The sequence below is a fragment of the Emys orbicularis genome, chromosome 10 (genome assembly GCF_028017835.1).
Source record: "Emys orbicularis isolate rEmyOrb1 chromosome 10, rEmyOrb1.hap1, whole genome shotgun sequence".
NCBI classification, from domain to species: domain Eukaryota; kingdom Metazoa; phylum Chordata; order Testudines; family Emydidae; genus Emys; species Emys orbicularis.
The window spans coordinates 3,059,330-3,075,011 of NC_088692.1; the positions used below are offsets into that span (position 1 = coordinate 3,059,330).

General features: G+C 47.1%; 1 protein-coding gene across 1 annotated transcript; it reads right to left on the reverse strand.

Annotated features, from left to right (window-relative positions):
* Positions 1-54: 54 nt before the first annotated feature.
* MLST8 (MTOR associated protein, LST8 homolog) lies at positions 55-11,711 on the reverse strand. The gene is made up of 9 exons (XM_065411590.1): positions 11,642-11,711; positions 11,159-11,296; positions 9,455-9,506; positions 8,914-9,076; positions 7,071-7,146; positions 3,810-3,962; positions 3,456-3,580; positions 2,760-2,923; positions 55-1,767 (listed from the first exon to the last, which is right to left on the reverse strand). The coding sequence occupies exons 2-9, from the start codon at positions 11,285-11,287 to the stop codon at positions 1,649-1,651; spliced, it is 981 nt and encodes a 326-aa protein (XP_065267662.1). The 5' UTR covers positions 11,288-11,296; positions 11,642-11,711; the 3' UTR covers positions 55-1,648.
* Between the last annotated feature and the right edge of the window lie 3,971 nt (positions 11,712-15,682).

A 15,682-nucleotide genomic window follows, 5' to 3' on the forward strand; every position in this document is an offset into this window, starting at 1 on the left:
GAAGGGTTCTAATTAAACAGGACTATTTCCAAAAACATGTTGCAGCTCTGTCAATATATATACTCATTTTATTTACAACCCTATGCCTGGGCTGTGCCCTGTAGACATGCATATAGAGTAATTACATCACATAGGGAGGAGACAGGCTCGGCTCGGGGCTGCATCTACAAGTGTACAACAAAAAAGATTGTTTTGAATCAGTTAACACGGTTTTTGTCTAAAATTCCCCTGCTATGTCTGTGCAGTTGACTTAAATAAAGTGACTCCAAAATGAGGAAATGGTTGTTGCTCCTCTGCTCCCCTTTCAAAATGATTCATTCCAGCTTCCACCCGAGAGAGGCTGCTGGCGTCTTCCCCTCCACATAGAGGAACTTCCAAAGGCTTTCGCTGCACCCTCAGTGGTGCAGAGGCCGTATGGGGGCTCATCGAGCTGCACTGTCTCCACCTTCCCGGCACTGAAAGGGGTTGAGTAAAATGCCTCTGAGTTGGGCACCCTATTCAACTACATTTCAGTCTGTTCCCCGAGAGAAGCGCTGGGGTGAGGAAAAGGGGGCAGTTTCCTTTTACTCTAAGGAAACGTTACAGGCAATGCTTTATTCTAACAAAGAAACGGGCATCCAAGGCTGAGTCCATTAGTCAGGGTACTTGGTGCATTAAACGCTCAGGCACTTACAAAGCAGCGCCTACCCACAGCTCCTTTATTTTCTCTCTCTCCATAACCCTGCTCTAGTCACGCCACTGCACGTTCCAAACCACCTATCTGAAGGAAGGCTCCTTTAAGAGCAGACATCCATCTATCTAGCACTGCTACAACTAACAGAAAATTCATAGGCAACCCCAACAGCTGGAGGCTTATTCAATACTGCAGAAGTCTCAATTCAAGACAGTGCCTTCCTGCCCCAACTGTGATGTAAAAATCAAGTACAAGCTGTCAGATGATGTTTACTGGTCCTCTTTGACTTGAACAAGATACAGTGTCACAAGGGCAATCTCCAGCTGCTTCCATTTCCTTTTGAAACAGTAATGGAAGATGTCATGCTGCTGACTGACTGACAGCCCTGGAGAGTGAAGGCCTCTCTCTGTCCGCAAAGGCACTGCAGGGCCAGCTTCCCTCACAACCTGCCTCAGCCCTGAGCTGCAGGGATGCTCTGTAGCAGTAAGAGGAATTCAGTCTCCATGGCCCATCCAGTCCTTTGCCTTGCTGCTGAAACTGAACAAGGAGACCAATTCGTGCCAAATGTGCTGGATGTTCGTGGGTTTGGCTGTGCATCCACTAGGATTTGGACTGAGCGCATCAGCCTATTTCACACAGGCCCTGAACACCCATCTGCACAGAACCGCTTCCAGTTGCTAACTACCTGAGCTGGATGTGAACAGGCAAAGTGGAGGTGAAAGGTGCTGTGTCCCACTCCCACCCACCTGAGCCACCCAGGACCCCTCTCAATTTAAGATTACTTCAGTTTTGCTTTGCTTAAAGCTGAAGGCTGTTCTCATTCCAGGCTGAATACTGCTTCTGCTGAAGATTCAGCCATCTCCTATCAGAGAGGGGGGTTGGTTACAAATGTATGTTCCACATACTCTAGGTAGGATACTTGTCATGAGAAGGCAACTGAATGAGCAGTGGTCCCTTCTCTCCAACGCGTGCACGTTATCCCAAAACGCTATCATTGAAAGCGAGGCAGACGACTGCTTTCTGGTGGCCACTGTATTCCCTCTTGATCTCGCCTGTCTCCACACACCAAAGCCTGGCCAAATTATCTGAGGAGGCTGGAAAGGGAAGGGAAGGGAAGAGATATTGACCACAAGGAAATGTCACACTTGTGCCTGTTTTTTCTTGCAAACATCCTTGGGAATATGTACTGCAGTGTTCCATACAGCATGGAATACTCACAGGCAGTGCTTTGAAAATACTGAAATGGCCACACACATTTCAGGCTACCTCCTTACCACATGGAAAAACACAATGCACGTTAGGCTTATATTAAAGAGACAAAGCGGGAGAGGTAGTATCTTTTATTGGACCAACTTCTGTTGGGGAGAGAGAAGCTTTCAAGCTTACACAGAGCTCTTCTTCCGGTCTAAAGGAGGTCAGGTCCAGACTTGAAGAGGAGCTCTGTATTAGCTAGAAAGCTTGTCTCTTTCACCAGCAGAAGTCAGTCCAGTAACATATTACCTTACCCACCTTGTATCTCTAATATCCTGGGGGCCAACACAGCTCCAACACCAGAGCAAACATGAGGCTTATGTCTGATTAAAACAAGATGCAATAGGTTTTATGTTTAAAAAACAAACAGGTAAAAATAGCTAAGAGAAGAGCGTATGAGTGATGGATCACATGCTTTCTGTGAGGGGGGAAGGAAGGGATCCTCCCTTCCCTTGGACCAGATGCATTTGGCATGAATGGGGGAAGTCTGCTGCTTTGAAGCATTGTGAATTGGCATCACAGGGGGGAGGGATAGCTCAGTGGTTTGAGCATTGGCCTGCTAAACCCAGGGTTGTGAGTTCAATCCTTGAGGGGGCCACTTGGGGATCTGGGGCAAAATCAGTACTTGGTCCTGCTAGTGAAGGCAGGGGGCTGGACTCGATGACCTTTCAAGGTCCCTTCCAGTTCTAGGAGATGGGATATCTCCATTAATTATTATTATTATAATTATTATTATCACCTCAAGCCAGAGAGGTCAACAAATCCTGTGATGCTATACTGGCCTCCCTCCCTCCCAGGGATTCTTGGGATATCTGGCCAGTGACGCATGTCTTACCGGTGACAATATACTGAGAGTCCCCAGAAAATGCGCAGTCCCACATCCAGCCACGGGAGGTTTCTCCTGGGTTGTTACTCTTAATGCTCAGCTCTGTCATTAGAGAGAAGTTTGAAGTCCTCCAGATCTTACATGTCTGGTCTGCAGAACAGGTAGCTAAGAGCCTGGGAGGGAAAGAGGGGAGAGAGACGTGTACATGTTTACGATTTGGTACTATGCTTCTAAATGACTCACTCAGCTGGTTCTGGACTGGCAATAAACTGATGAAGCACAGCATGCTGGGGCCGGCAGTCTTCACAGGCTGCTTCCCCAACCCGGTATTAGAGGACAACGGTCGCCATCTGCCCTCCTTAATGCAAGGTAAATGGGGTAGAGAGAGAGACTTTCACTCACAGAGAGGTCAGTAAATCAGATCTCTGGTGTAAATGCAGCTCTGGTTCTCCCAACCGTAAAAAGGGTTGAAACTTCCCAGAGCACTTCTGAGATCATTAAGCAAAACCAGGGAAATAAGTGACAGTCCTCCAACTGATAACTCAGCTGCTTCCTGAGCCAGCCACTCTCTCAGGCAGCTGGCATGCTGCTACGGAGCCAGCATTATGGCAACAGCTGGGGGCACAGCCAGTCCCCTGGTACCTGACTTGAAAGGACTCTTTTGTTTTAGCCACCAGTAAATAGCTACGCTGGCAAGACACTCACGTGGAATCAGGGCTGAACTTGCACTGAAGGGCATAGCGGTTGTGTGCTGGAATTTTGGTCTTGGGGATTAGCTGAGTTACCTCCTCTCCAATGCCACCTGTTAAATTCCAGACATAACAATTGCCCTACGAAGAGAGAGAGACATTATTGCTGCAAGAGATCAGGAGAGATTTAAGCACCACCCCTTTTGATCTTTATATCCAAGTACTCACCACCTCCTGCTCCATGATACAGCCAACTTTGCACATCAGACACATGCACAGAAGCAAAGTGTTGATATGCAAAGGCAGGCCGACTTCTAATGCGTTGCTGCAGCAGTGACAATTCATATTCCCTTTCTCCAGCTGTACTTACCGAACTATTGACAGCTGCCATGTAACTGGCATCTGGGTCAATATGAACTGAATTGACAGAAACTTCAGGCTCTGGAATGAGTTGTTCATTGTGGTCTGTTTTCAGGTCCCAGATGTGAATGGCACCACTCTGATCACCTACAATTAGCTCAGCCTGCAACGAACAAACAAATTCTCCATAATGCTCAGAAACACCAAGTGGGGTAAATGTCTGTGTGTAGCATTCCCGAGAAAAGGTGCATCAAATGTAGCTGCCACTCTCGTTTAAGAAGTCTCGATTTTCCTATTCTATCCACTTATTCATGAATATGGCAATCCTTTAGATTTCCATCTCGCTGTACAAACGTTAACTAGTTAATCCTCACTGCACGCTGCAAGGTAGAGAAATACTGTCCTCATGTTACAGATGGGAAACAGAGGCAGAAAGATTAAGGCCGACATTTTCACAAGTGTCCGTTAATTTTCTGCACCCACCTACAGACATCTGGAGCCTGATTTTCAGAAGCACTGAGCACCTACAACTCTAGCTGAAGTCCACTTCAGCACCTCTGAAAAATCAGGCTCTAGAGGTCCAGGTGGGCACTGAAAATTGAAGCACTCAAAATTAGTGAATACTTTTCAAACTGTGGGCCTAAATGATTTTCTCAGGGTCACAAGTCACAAATGCAAAAATTGTGTACAATATTGGACACTAATATAAAACTTTCCATTTTCAAGCACTGTCACTGTACAAACAGTATTAATTAGGTGAAGGTCATCACTGATATAATCCAAAATTCAGCTCTTGCAAAATTAAGCTTTTACAAAGCCAAACATCTTCAGGCTTTTGCACAATTAATAGAGCTGAACAATCAACAGAGAGAAATCTAAAACCATTAAGACTCAACACAAAGTACTAACAACACTTCCTGGGACTGACACAGAAGCGGTCTGATATTTCACATATCTTGGCAGCATTGTAAGTATTAAAGGTGGAGCAGGTGAAGACATTAAAGCTAGAACAGCAAAAACCAAACATGCCTTTGTAACTCTAAAGCCCATCTGAAGAAACTAAAACCTTGCGCTCCAAACTAAACTTAAATATTTGATCATCATTGTAAAGTTGATCTTACTATATGGTGCTGAAACTTGGAGATTTCTTAAGATCTAAACTCCAAGTTTTCAGTTAGTGGCCTTAGATAAATCCTCAATATCAGATGGGCAGAAAAAATTACAAGCCAAGAACTCTGGAGAAGGATGAAACAGAAACAGATAGAAGAGGAAAATACAGAACAAAAATGGAGATTACTAGTATATCCACGGAGAAAGATCTGAATAACAAAAGACAGGCATTGGATTGGAACCCCCGGGCAAGAGGCGACAAGGTAGAGACCAAGGATAACATGAAAATGCACAACAGAAGCAGAACTGAAAGCTATCAAAATGACATGCGAAGAAGCTAAGACTGAAGAAGACCAGCAACAAAGGAAGACAGCAATGAAGGCCCTATGTTCCACGTGCAATACAGAGGCATAAACATAAGGAGGCCAAGGAAGTGTTTGCTTAGGGGAGGGATAGCTCAGTGGTTTGAGCCTTGGCCTGCTAAACCTAGAGTTGTGAGCTCAATCCTTGAGGGGGGCCATTTAGGGAGATGGGGGGGATGACAAAAAACACCACACACTGTCAGGGACAGTAGTTGGTCCTGCTAGTGAAGGTAGGGGCCTGGACTCAATGACCTTTCAAGGTCCTTTCCAGTGCTATGAGATAGGCATATTTGTGATTTCCCCCCCTAAAATGACAATGGTTTGTTTTTCAAGACAAATAAACCTTTCATTGCAATGTTTGCGACTCAAACATTGGAGCCTTGAGCTTGTAGATAATATGAAATTGACTTAACATGGATGATCAAAATAGAAGTGAAATCAAATGGTCTATTTGCATTGTCTCAGCAGAGTGAAATACAAAATTTTAAGAAAAAGCCCACAAACATTTTCCTTATTGCAGGAAGATTTTAGGGGGAAATCAGCCCAATAACAGCTACAGTTTTAAACATGTTTAACGTGCAAGTCATAAGTTTTATGCCTCCACTAGCAGAAATATATAATTTTTAAACAGGATTAAAATTCAGAATCAGCCACCAAAATATCCTTGAAAGAATCCAATAGGCAATCTGAGTAAGAATGAAAAAATGAAAAAGTTCTGAGCACCTTTTTTATTTACTGCACAAGGGATGTTTTGCTTTCACAACACAGAGAGTGAAGAACATTTCCATGGAGCAGGGCGCCTGTGTCTCAGTTCAGCAGATCATCATTAACAAATAGACACCATGCACAGTACACCAAGAAGTGGATCTGCAGCAACAAATGGCAGCATTGCTTACGTAACAATCCCGCACTATGATGCTTATCCAGTAATGCCATCTAGTGCTCAGAGAAGCACTGAACAATCATAGAAGTAACTCATCTACCATACTTGCAAAAATTCACTCTTTGTGGAGACGGGTCATTATCTGGCTCAAAAGTATTATAATATCTTGGACTCTGACCACCCTTTGTAGCAACCCCAGCATCTAGTAGTTAGAGCAGAGGTTGGATATCAAGACTAGTGGGTTCTAATCCCGTCTCTGCCTTTGATTAGCTTTGTAGTCTTCAACAAATCACCTTATTTCTGTGTCTCAGGGCTTGTCTCCACTAAACACGCTACAATGGCGCAGCTGTGCCGCTGTAGCACTTCAGTGCAGACATTACCTACAGCAACAGGAGGGGTTCTCTTGTCCATGTAGGTATTCCACCTCACAGAGAAGCGGTAGCTAGGTTGATGGAAAAATTCTTCTGTCAACCTAGTGCTATCTACCCCGGGGACTTAGGTCAGCTTGATGCCACTCAGGGGTGTGGATTTTTCACATCTCCCACCACCATAGTTAAACCAATCTAATTTTCTAGTGTAGACCAGGCTATAGTTTCTCTGCCTCAGGTGCTGGGAGGCTGCATGGTTTGTAAGGCACTCTATCCTTCAACAGAAAGAGTGGAAGGTATTAAATTAATTACAACAGTTGGGGAACTCAGATCTTGCTGACACTAATTACCTGACTCACACAGCCAGCCAGGAAGCCCTCAGCTTTATAAACAGAGGAGAAAAGATTGTCATATACAAGAGCATTTGCTGTAATAACTGCCAACATAAAATGATGTAGCACATCAGATTTTTAACAAGGAAGAGAACATCTGTAAAACCTTCCCTGATCAAGAATAGGTCTGATAAGTGCAAAAGAGACTGCGTTTACCTGGTTGGGATGCAAGCAGACACAATTAATAGGAGCATTCACTTGGAAAATGCGTTGGCACTGAAGGTTACGTGATCTGGCAACAAAATGAACACAAACAAGAGAAGTCAGATGAGATGAGAGTTTACACTAAGATCTTCCATTTCTTTGATTTGCTTTGTGGCCTTGAACAAGTCACCTTACTTCTGGGTCTTAGGGTTGTCTACACTTAACACTGCAGTGGTGTTTACCCACAGCAGCTGTTTGACAGCACATACCAGCACTACACAATAGCTTTGAGCAGGATGTGAAGAATCCTATTTCCAACTGAAACTTCAGAAGGGATTTTAGGGAGACACAATGTAATTACTGTGACAGAGAGACCCTTTGGCAAAAGGTCCCCTATTCTTTGTAAACAACTCTCACCTCACACCTGACGAACTCATTACATCAAACATGTCATACAGGATATTTATCCATAGTAACATGTAAGGTACCTACCGAAAGCTCATAACTTGTCTAGAGTCACAATCACTGTGAGATGTATATACAGGTAATGTTTAAGGAATAATATTGAAAATATATTTTATGGACTTGGAACAAAACTTAGTCACCGGGGTAACAGGTATCAGTGATGGTGCATTCAGGCAGGAGCGAGTTGTCACCCAGCCATTTAGCTGGTGATGCAGTGCAAGGCTCAACTGCTTAACCTTGCCAATACCAAGACTTTCAATGGAAAAACATCAGAGACAACTGCAATCAATCAAACTCTCTGGAAGGTAAAAAAAGGAATATTATAACATGAGGTTTTCCCTGACTATGAACAGAAACAAAAAACTATTTCAGTATAACCCAGAGAAGGGAAAACGTCCTCTGTATCCTTTCACTGAGGAGACATCTCGGGGAGCAGGGATGTTCTCATGAAAAATTGGATCCTATTTCTTTGTGAAACCAACTAGCTCTGCCAGACTAAACTTAGGGGGCAAAGCCGACTTTATTAGATCGGAAAGGGACCTATTCATAAGTATAGACCCAGGCTCACACTTTATGCTTTTTGTTTTGTTTTGTAAACCATCTGTTGCCACCACTCTCTCGTTTCTAGTTAAATCTTTATTCTTTCTTACAGTAAAACAAAGATAGGTTTATGTAAGTGCTGTGTGGCTTACAGGAGCAGAGGTTTACGGTAAAACTGGTAAACTGGGGCACACTGCTCCTTTGCGGGCAGAGGATCTGGGATTTCTTGAGTAGCCAGTGTCAAGAGCTGGAGAGCACAGAAAAACGATTAAAAGGAACTCAGTGACTGGGATGCACCCACAGTTAACTTGCAAGACATAGCCCAGAGGAGAGTGCTCGAGTCACTGAAAGGCTGGTGGTGTGAGGGAGCTGATCCCCACCCAGGCACAGGTAAGACTCCCTCACGCTGGGGGCAGAAGGTAACAGAGTAACTCTCAATCTGGGAACCCCAAGAACTGTCACAGTTACCCAAACTGGAATTAGCCTGGAACACTAGGGTTAACACTCCTCTCTTGTTAAAGGTACTTTGGAATCTCTAATGATCAAAACTGGCCAGGACCTTCCAAATAAGGCACCTCCACGGCATCATTACTGGTTCAATATTGATTCTGGGAAAAGACCGCTACTTCCTTGTGTTCTTATGTTCTCCTGAATCCCCAGTGCAACTTCACATGGCACCTGGCATTTCCTTGGAGGTCTCCCATCCAAGTACTGACCAGTGTCAGCCTTGCTTAGCCTAGGAGATTTTCATAAGCTCAAAGCCCAAGGACATTTATGGAAACCTCAACTCTCTTAGGAGTTTTGTCCCAAGTGGCCCAGCACAGGAAGGTGGGCTGGCATCGGCGGTTACCTCAGGTCCCATATCCTAGCCATACAGTCTTCTCCTCCCGTGTACATCCAACGACCATCTTCGTGGAATCCAACGGAAGTGATGTTCTTACTTACGCCATCATAATTAATGACAGGGTTGGGGTTATTAGAGTTCAGATCATACATTCGAATGTGCTGGTAACCTGGGCGACAGAAATATGAACACTAATAGTCTTCTATCAGAAAACTGCCAAAGCCCTATTCCACAACCTCCTTGTTTTGGGGCCACTAAAACACGGTAAAGGCAAATTTCACCATTTCACTCACCTCAGCAGTCTGCAACTCCAAAACTGCAGAAGCACTTCTCACAGGGATTACAGTGAGACATGCTCATGAAATAAATGACAGTTGGCATTTCTGAGCCAATTGTTGGTGGCCAACTGGTAATGAAAAGTGAATCATGTGCAGTAGGGCTAAATTACAACCAGGATACTGGGGACCACCAATATCAGAGGCTGTAGAACAGTTTCCACTCTGCAGGCATGAGCAAAGGTGGGGAGAAGCCCATCAGCAAGACTCACCTGCAGCAGCAATCATGCTGCGGTCTGGGGTGATCTCCAGAGCATTTACTTGCTAGCAGCACTGGTTAAGGTTAACAAAGAGAGCAATTAGCTCTCCAGCAGAACAAAAGTGTTATCTTAAATTCACACTGCCCTTAGAAAAGTAAAGTTAACAAGGACTTTCTGACCAGTGGACCTTTCTTTAGGGATGATCCATTTTGGAAAAGGGGCACTTTAACACACTATGATGTGTCAGGAGATTTTCAAATCAAAAGAATTCTCCTGTTTAGACCTTTAGTCTGACACTGACTCTGTTTCAAACATGTTTATTTAAAAGGTGGGACATAAAAAAAGTCAGCTCCTCAGACATAGCATAGTTAGATGTTAGTGCATCTTGATTTAAGCTGAACATGCTTCACCGTTTAAAAACAACACAGTACTCCTAACCACTATGCTCTACTTTTGACACAGCCGTGTTTTCAAATTCTGGATTTTCATTTAATGCTGACAGCATTAAAATGAGATTCAATACAGAAGCAGTAAACTAGCTCTTCATTTTGGTCCAAAAATCTGTCAGAAGGTGTATCCACTGTTGAGGAGTTAGAAAGATTTGTAGGGGAGGCCAAACATGGCGAGCATCAATGGGGCTGTTTTCTTACAGGCACAGACCAATTCCTGCTTATTAAATTTATTTGTGTATGCAGTGGGATCCGGGAGGCTACTCTTCCTTGATTGCAAAGCCCTTTTCCCAAGATGTTATATATTCATGCTTTTACTGCCTCATTTTTGCCCTTTGTCAAACACTAGTATTTATTTACCCTTTGCTGTTTCTACAGAAGCACAAAGCAGCACAGTTGGGTTTGTTTCCTTATCTCCTCATCTGTGGAGTAACAGAACGTATGATGCCATCAGGCATTTGCACTATTCTAGGAACAGTGGAGTTTTAGCTTACTGACTTTGCCTGGTCATGAGGGGGAGAAACTTGCCCAGTTTCTGTAGGTCCTACAATTTTTTTTTCTTTTTATAAAGCAAGCATGCAAACAGATAAGAAAAAATTCTCTGTGTTCCCCCTGAATCCTCTCCCCACCAAACTAATGCATAATGTTAGACAAGCCATTGTCTCATCATATTTTGGCATCCCATGTAGCAATTTCTGGGTTGTGGGCAGAGGGTGGAAGAGTTCCACCACTCCCCCACCAAATCTGACTGCTGTTTTAGAAAGTGTCTCTCAAACGAAACACAAAGCGTGCCTCTGGTATGGCCACACCCTAGCATTTCAGATAGCACACTGTGAATGTGTGCTGAGTGTGCAGAAAGATACACAGATAGAAGATAGCATGGTTTCCCAGCCTTAAAGAGTGTCTAACGACTGACTGAAGCCTGGGTTGAAGTTTGGGTCAAGTGTCTGATCTGGGGACCATTTCAGGGTCGGCCCATAACACACAGGTGGTGGAGCTCTCTAAAGAGATGGGATGAGAAATACACAGGTTTGCTTAGGGAAGGGTCTTGCCAAGGCACTGCAAGAAAAGCTTCCAATGACCGTTGTCCCTGCTCCACAGGGCTGAAGCAGGGCTCAGGTCTGGTCTGTCTCCGCACCTGCTCTGGAGGGCGCAGTGCTGCGGGGTGCTAGGCTAGCAAACAGAACCCCGTGTCGCGGGCCAACACTGCCAGCCCCGCCGGGCAGAGGCGAGCCAGCCGGGGGCACCCTCCGTGGGAGAAGGATACAGAGTCCTGGTGCTGGACGGTCCGGGTGCAAATGCCGCTGTGCGCCTGCCAGAACCGGACCGTGTGGTCGTAGCCAGCCGTGGCCAGGATCACCGGGTCGCTGCCCACTGTGCCCTGCGCCGCGTTCATGGCTGACACCTGTGCGGGGAAGGAGCAGAGAGAGCGGTGAGACCCAGGCCCCCGTCCGCCCGGTCCGAGATCCGGTCCAGGATCTGGTCCGGTCCCCCCCGGCCCGGCCCGGCCCATCCCGGCCGCACGGGGGCGCAGTCCGGGGACGCCTGGCCTGGCCCGACCCGACCCCCGGGGCGCGGGCTCCCCTGCACTGCCGCCCTGGCGTGCCCATCACCGGCGCGTCGGGGCGCCCCCCGGCCCGGCCTCTCCCAGCAGGCCCCGCGGCTCCCAGCGGGGGGGCCCAGGGCTGGAGGCAGGCGGCTGCGCTGGGGGAGGGGCCGAGGGGTGGACCCGGGGCGAGCGCCCCGGTACCTGCAAGGCCCGGCGGGAGGACCGGGCTGGAGAAAGAAAGCCGTGCCGCGGCGCACGCGCAGAGCGAGCAACACCCCTCGCAGGAGGGGATGCGCATGCGCAGAGTAGCGTCGCTTGTCAGGAAAGGGACAAGAGGAGCGACGCGCCTGCGCACAGGCATTCTCGGAGTCCTGCGGGACTCGGCGGCGCATGCGCAGACCGCAATTGCCTGTCACTACCTCAACGGGGCGATACCACGTGAGGGAGGTGGGACGAGACCATGGGAGACAACAAGCCGGGGGGGAGGTGAGAAATGGGCACTGTGCTCGTGGTGGGAAGCAGCCCCCAGTCCATGCCTTGCTGGCCCACGTGTCCCCACGAGGGGGCGCTAGAGAGAGACTCGGGCTCAGTGCGCTGCCCCTGCAGGGCTCCTCCCTGCATGGGGGGTGCCCCTTGGCGGTGCCCGGGGTGCAGTGCCCAGAGCCATTGGGCTCTGCCCTGCCCTGGCCCGCTGCAGCAGCGCGCCAGCCCCGGTGTTCAGAAAGCCAGATGCTGCCAATGAGAATTAGTAATAATAACGCCCGGCTCTTTCTGTCACTCCCTGGGGCTGGAGCCTTTTGGGGTCACATGCTCCAGCTTTTCTCCAAAACGTCCCTTTCCTAAAGGGAAGCGCGGGTTGTTATTAATAATAATTATTTGTATCCCCTTAGCACCTCGGAGCCCCAGCCGTGGGCCAGGGCCCACCTGTGCCAGGGCCCACCTGTGCCAGGTGCTGTACAGACAGGGAATAAAAAGATGGTCCCTGCGCCAAAGAGCTTCCAATCTCCGTATAAGACAGGAGAGTAGAGATGGAGACAGACGGGGAGGACAAGGACACAGTAATGGTCAGCATGCTAGGCTGTGGGCTCTTGGCTAGTCACCTGCCTTCAGGAGTTGGGGCTTTCAGAAACGTCCAGATATCTGAAGACTGGGGTGACCAGATGTCCTGCTTTTATAGGGACAGTCCTGATTTTTGAGTCTTTTTCTTATATAGGCTCCTATTACTCCCCACCCCATCCTGATTTTTCACATTTCCGGGGCAAAAATCTGTCTGGGGATTGGTCCTGCTTTGAGCAGGGGGTTGGACTAGATGACCTCCTGAGGTCCCTTCCAACCCTGATATTCTATTTCCTGTCTGGTCACCCTACTGAAGACTCATGATAAATTTGTGGGAATTGGCAAGTGCCACCTTTGCCACCCCCAGCCCTATGCAGGAGAGTGGCTTAGTTCAGATTCCGTCCAGCAGAGGGCAATGGTGCACAACCGGTTTATCACCACTGGTTCTGCATTCCTGCTGAAGGCCCAAAGGAAAGGGGTGTCTTGCACCTGCTGGCTCATCACACTAGGTACTGTTTGCTGGAGGGAGAGGATCTAGCCAACGAAGGGCACTGGCTCACCCTATCCATGGAGCAGCCCTATCCATTCTGCGAGCCAGGGCAGAAAATGTTTTTGAAGAAGAAAGAAAGAAAAGAAAAAAGAACCGAAGTGGCACAGCACCCCTCGGAAGCTGGTGCCCAGGGCAGCTGCCCACCTTCCCCTCCAACTGGCCCTGGTGTCGGTTCAACTGAGGGCTTCATAATGCCTAGAGGACAGGAAAAGGGAGTCTTTCCAGATGTCAGATGGGACTAGGCTGGTGGTGAATGAGCGGGCAGCAGGCAACAGCCGAGAGGCAGGCGGGGAAGCAGCCAGTGGCTGGTAGGGATCAGCGATAGCAGCACCAGCACACAGGACGTGTGCGACAGCAGCATTGGGCAGAGGAGCTCCAAGGAGACTGTGGACAGAATGGGCTCTGGACAGCTGGGCCTGGAGGCCAGGGCTTGATTGCCTCGGGGAGAGTGATATAGAGCAGAGGGAGTAGCCCAGGTATGAAGCCTGGGGAATCCTACAGGGAGCTGTGACCTTTATACCCCCTACTGGCGCCCCCCAAGGGGTTGCATTAGGAAGTGTTGGGTAGATCTGTTGTACAAGGGTTGAAGTCCTTGTGTCTAGGGTATTTGCATCTGTTATTTCTTGCAGCCCTATTGAAACATTCGGTGTATTGAAATGTGTGAGTGTCACTAGGGACCCATCAGTGGTCTAGGAAGCCTTGTGCATGGTGTGCCTGTGACACTTGTGGTACACCAAGCATGGTGACAGACACCTAGCGGGGACAGGGGTATCACAACCCACACAGTAGGGGACACCTTGCAGAGGGGTCCACTACAGGGTGTTCCATAGCCCCGAGATTTCAAGGGAGAAATTAAGTGAAGAGAATGAATCCCGTGACTTAAACCTTCTTGCCGCGCTGTTCTTTTCTTGTGTCCCTTGGCAGCTGCAATGCTTTTAGTGCTTCTTGCCTATGAGTACTTCTTAGCTCAATACAAAGCTGAGATGCAAGTTCATGAGATGGTGCATAATTTATAGGAAGACTTGACCTTTCCCCCGCTGGTTCCATTTCCTTTTTGTTGAAGCAGAATATTTCCCCTTCACTGCAGGTGTTAAAATAAAAGCCCCTGTTTAACTCTCTCTTAAACACTCACACCCCTGTATAATGCCTTACACCTTCTCTGATCAAAGCCCCTACTTTACCTTGATGGTTTGAATCCAGGCTAGTAAATGTATTAACCCTGATTGAAACCACAGAGGGCAGGCTCCCCCAGCAGATGCTGACTGCACTGACGTGCTTTTAATAGTCTCCAAAAAGAAGACAGTAAAGAGAGGTTTGTGGGAGAGCTTTCAATCTCTGCATGCTACTGTCATTCATCCAGCAGGGTGGGAGTTCCCCGTAAACCTTGTATTGCTCCAGTTCTTTATTTTCCATTGGCACATATATACTGCTGAAATTTAGAGCACACTTTAAATGGGAGCAAAGAATGATAGTGCAGGCAGTGTTATGATTAACAGCTCTTTTCTTTTAAATCAGAGACAGGGTATTACAACTTGGGCAGAGCCCAAGGGAAACATTAATTTATCTCGAGGGTGACTTTACTCTACTGAGGGTTTCTTGTTGACTTTCGTATTTAAAGCATCTATACAAAACCACAATGATACAGGCAGTACAGCATTAACCGAAAATTAAAACTATATTTGGATAAAATACATTTAGTTAATAACACAAAGGTCCAAGAGGGTGTATGAGAGGTTGGCTAATAATACTGCCAACACATGTCCACTTTAATATTGTTAATGATTTCATTCTGGCCAGGCTCACGCCCTTTGGGATTTGCTTTCTGCAGATACTCAGGTGGTTGAGTTTTACTAGCACAAATGTGTGTGGAAAGCACATTTCAAAATCATTTGTGCAAAGATTGGTAGAAATTACATTTTACATTCACACACACAAGTATCTGTGCTAGAACAGAGGGAGGATGGTTCAGTGGTTAGGGCATGCTGCTAGCCTTAGACTCAGGAAACCTCAGTTCAATTTCCTTTGCTGCCACAGATGTCCTGTGTGACCTTGGGCAAGTCACTTAGCTTTCAAGTTTATTTCAATGGGCGTTATACTGAAATCACAGAATGCTCATAAAAGGGAGAGTTAAATAATACCAACTAGGGAGAGAGTTCATGTGGCAATTGTTATGCAAACTTTCCTTACATAGCTCTGCTGATACACTTCAGTCCTGCCCCGCTCACCCCCTGCTCTCCTGAGAAGAGATCTGTTGATCAATTCATGGTGAGTGGTTTTGTGACGTGTAGGAACTAGGACTGGACTCAGCTAATGCATTTTCACCTGTAGGGTAGACTAAAACTGGAACTTATGTCTCCAGGTGGAAAATGCTTGTGCACCATCCTGCTGGCCAGACCCAATTTAACCATCCATTTTCCATTTCAGGAACTTTATTTGCATGGGAAAGCAACAGGTGCTGTCAGCACTAATCCACCAGGTCTGGGTGCCCGTAGCAGGGCTATGCTGTCTCTCCTGTATGGCCCATGGGTGACTCAGGCTACTGAGTGCTAGGACACTCTGTATCTTCTGCCTAAGTATGTGCACTTTCTCTCCCTCAGCTCTCCTGGCTTCTCATGCTCCCTGATGCGCCTACCCTC

Bases quoted from the DNA above. Each gene is read 5' to 3' on its own strand.
- MLST8 (XM_065411590.1), bottom strand. From the start codon at position 11,287: ATGAACGCGGCGCAGGGCACAGTGGGCAGCGACCCGGTGATCCTGGCC. The intron at 9,077-9,454 runs GTGAGTCTTGCT...TCTGTCGCCCAG, and splicing joins CAGCATGATTGCTGCTGCAG to GTTACCAGCACATTCGAATG. The intron at 3,963-7,070 runs GTAAACGCAGTC...TGTTCGTTGCAG, and splicing joins TCTGCTTGCATCCCAACCAG to GCTGAGCTAATTGTAGGTGA.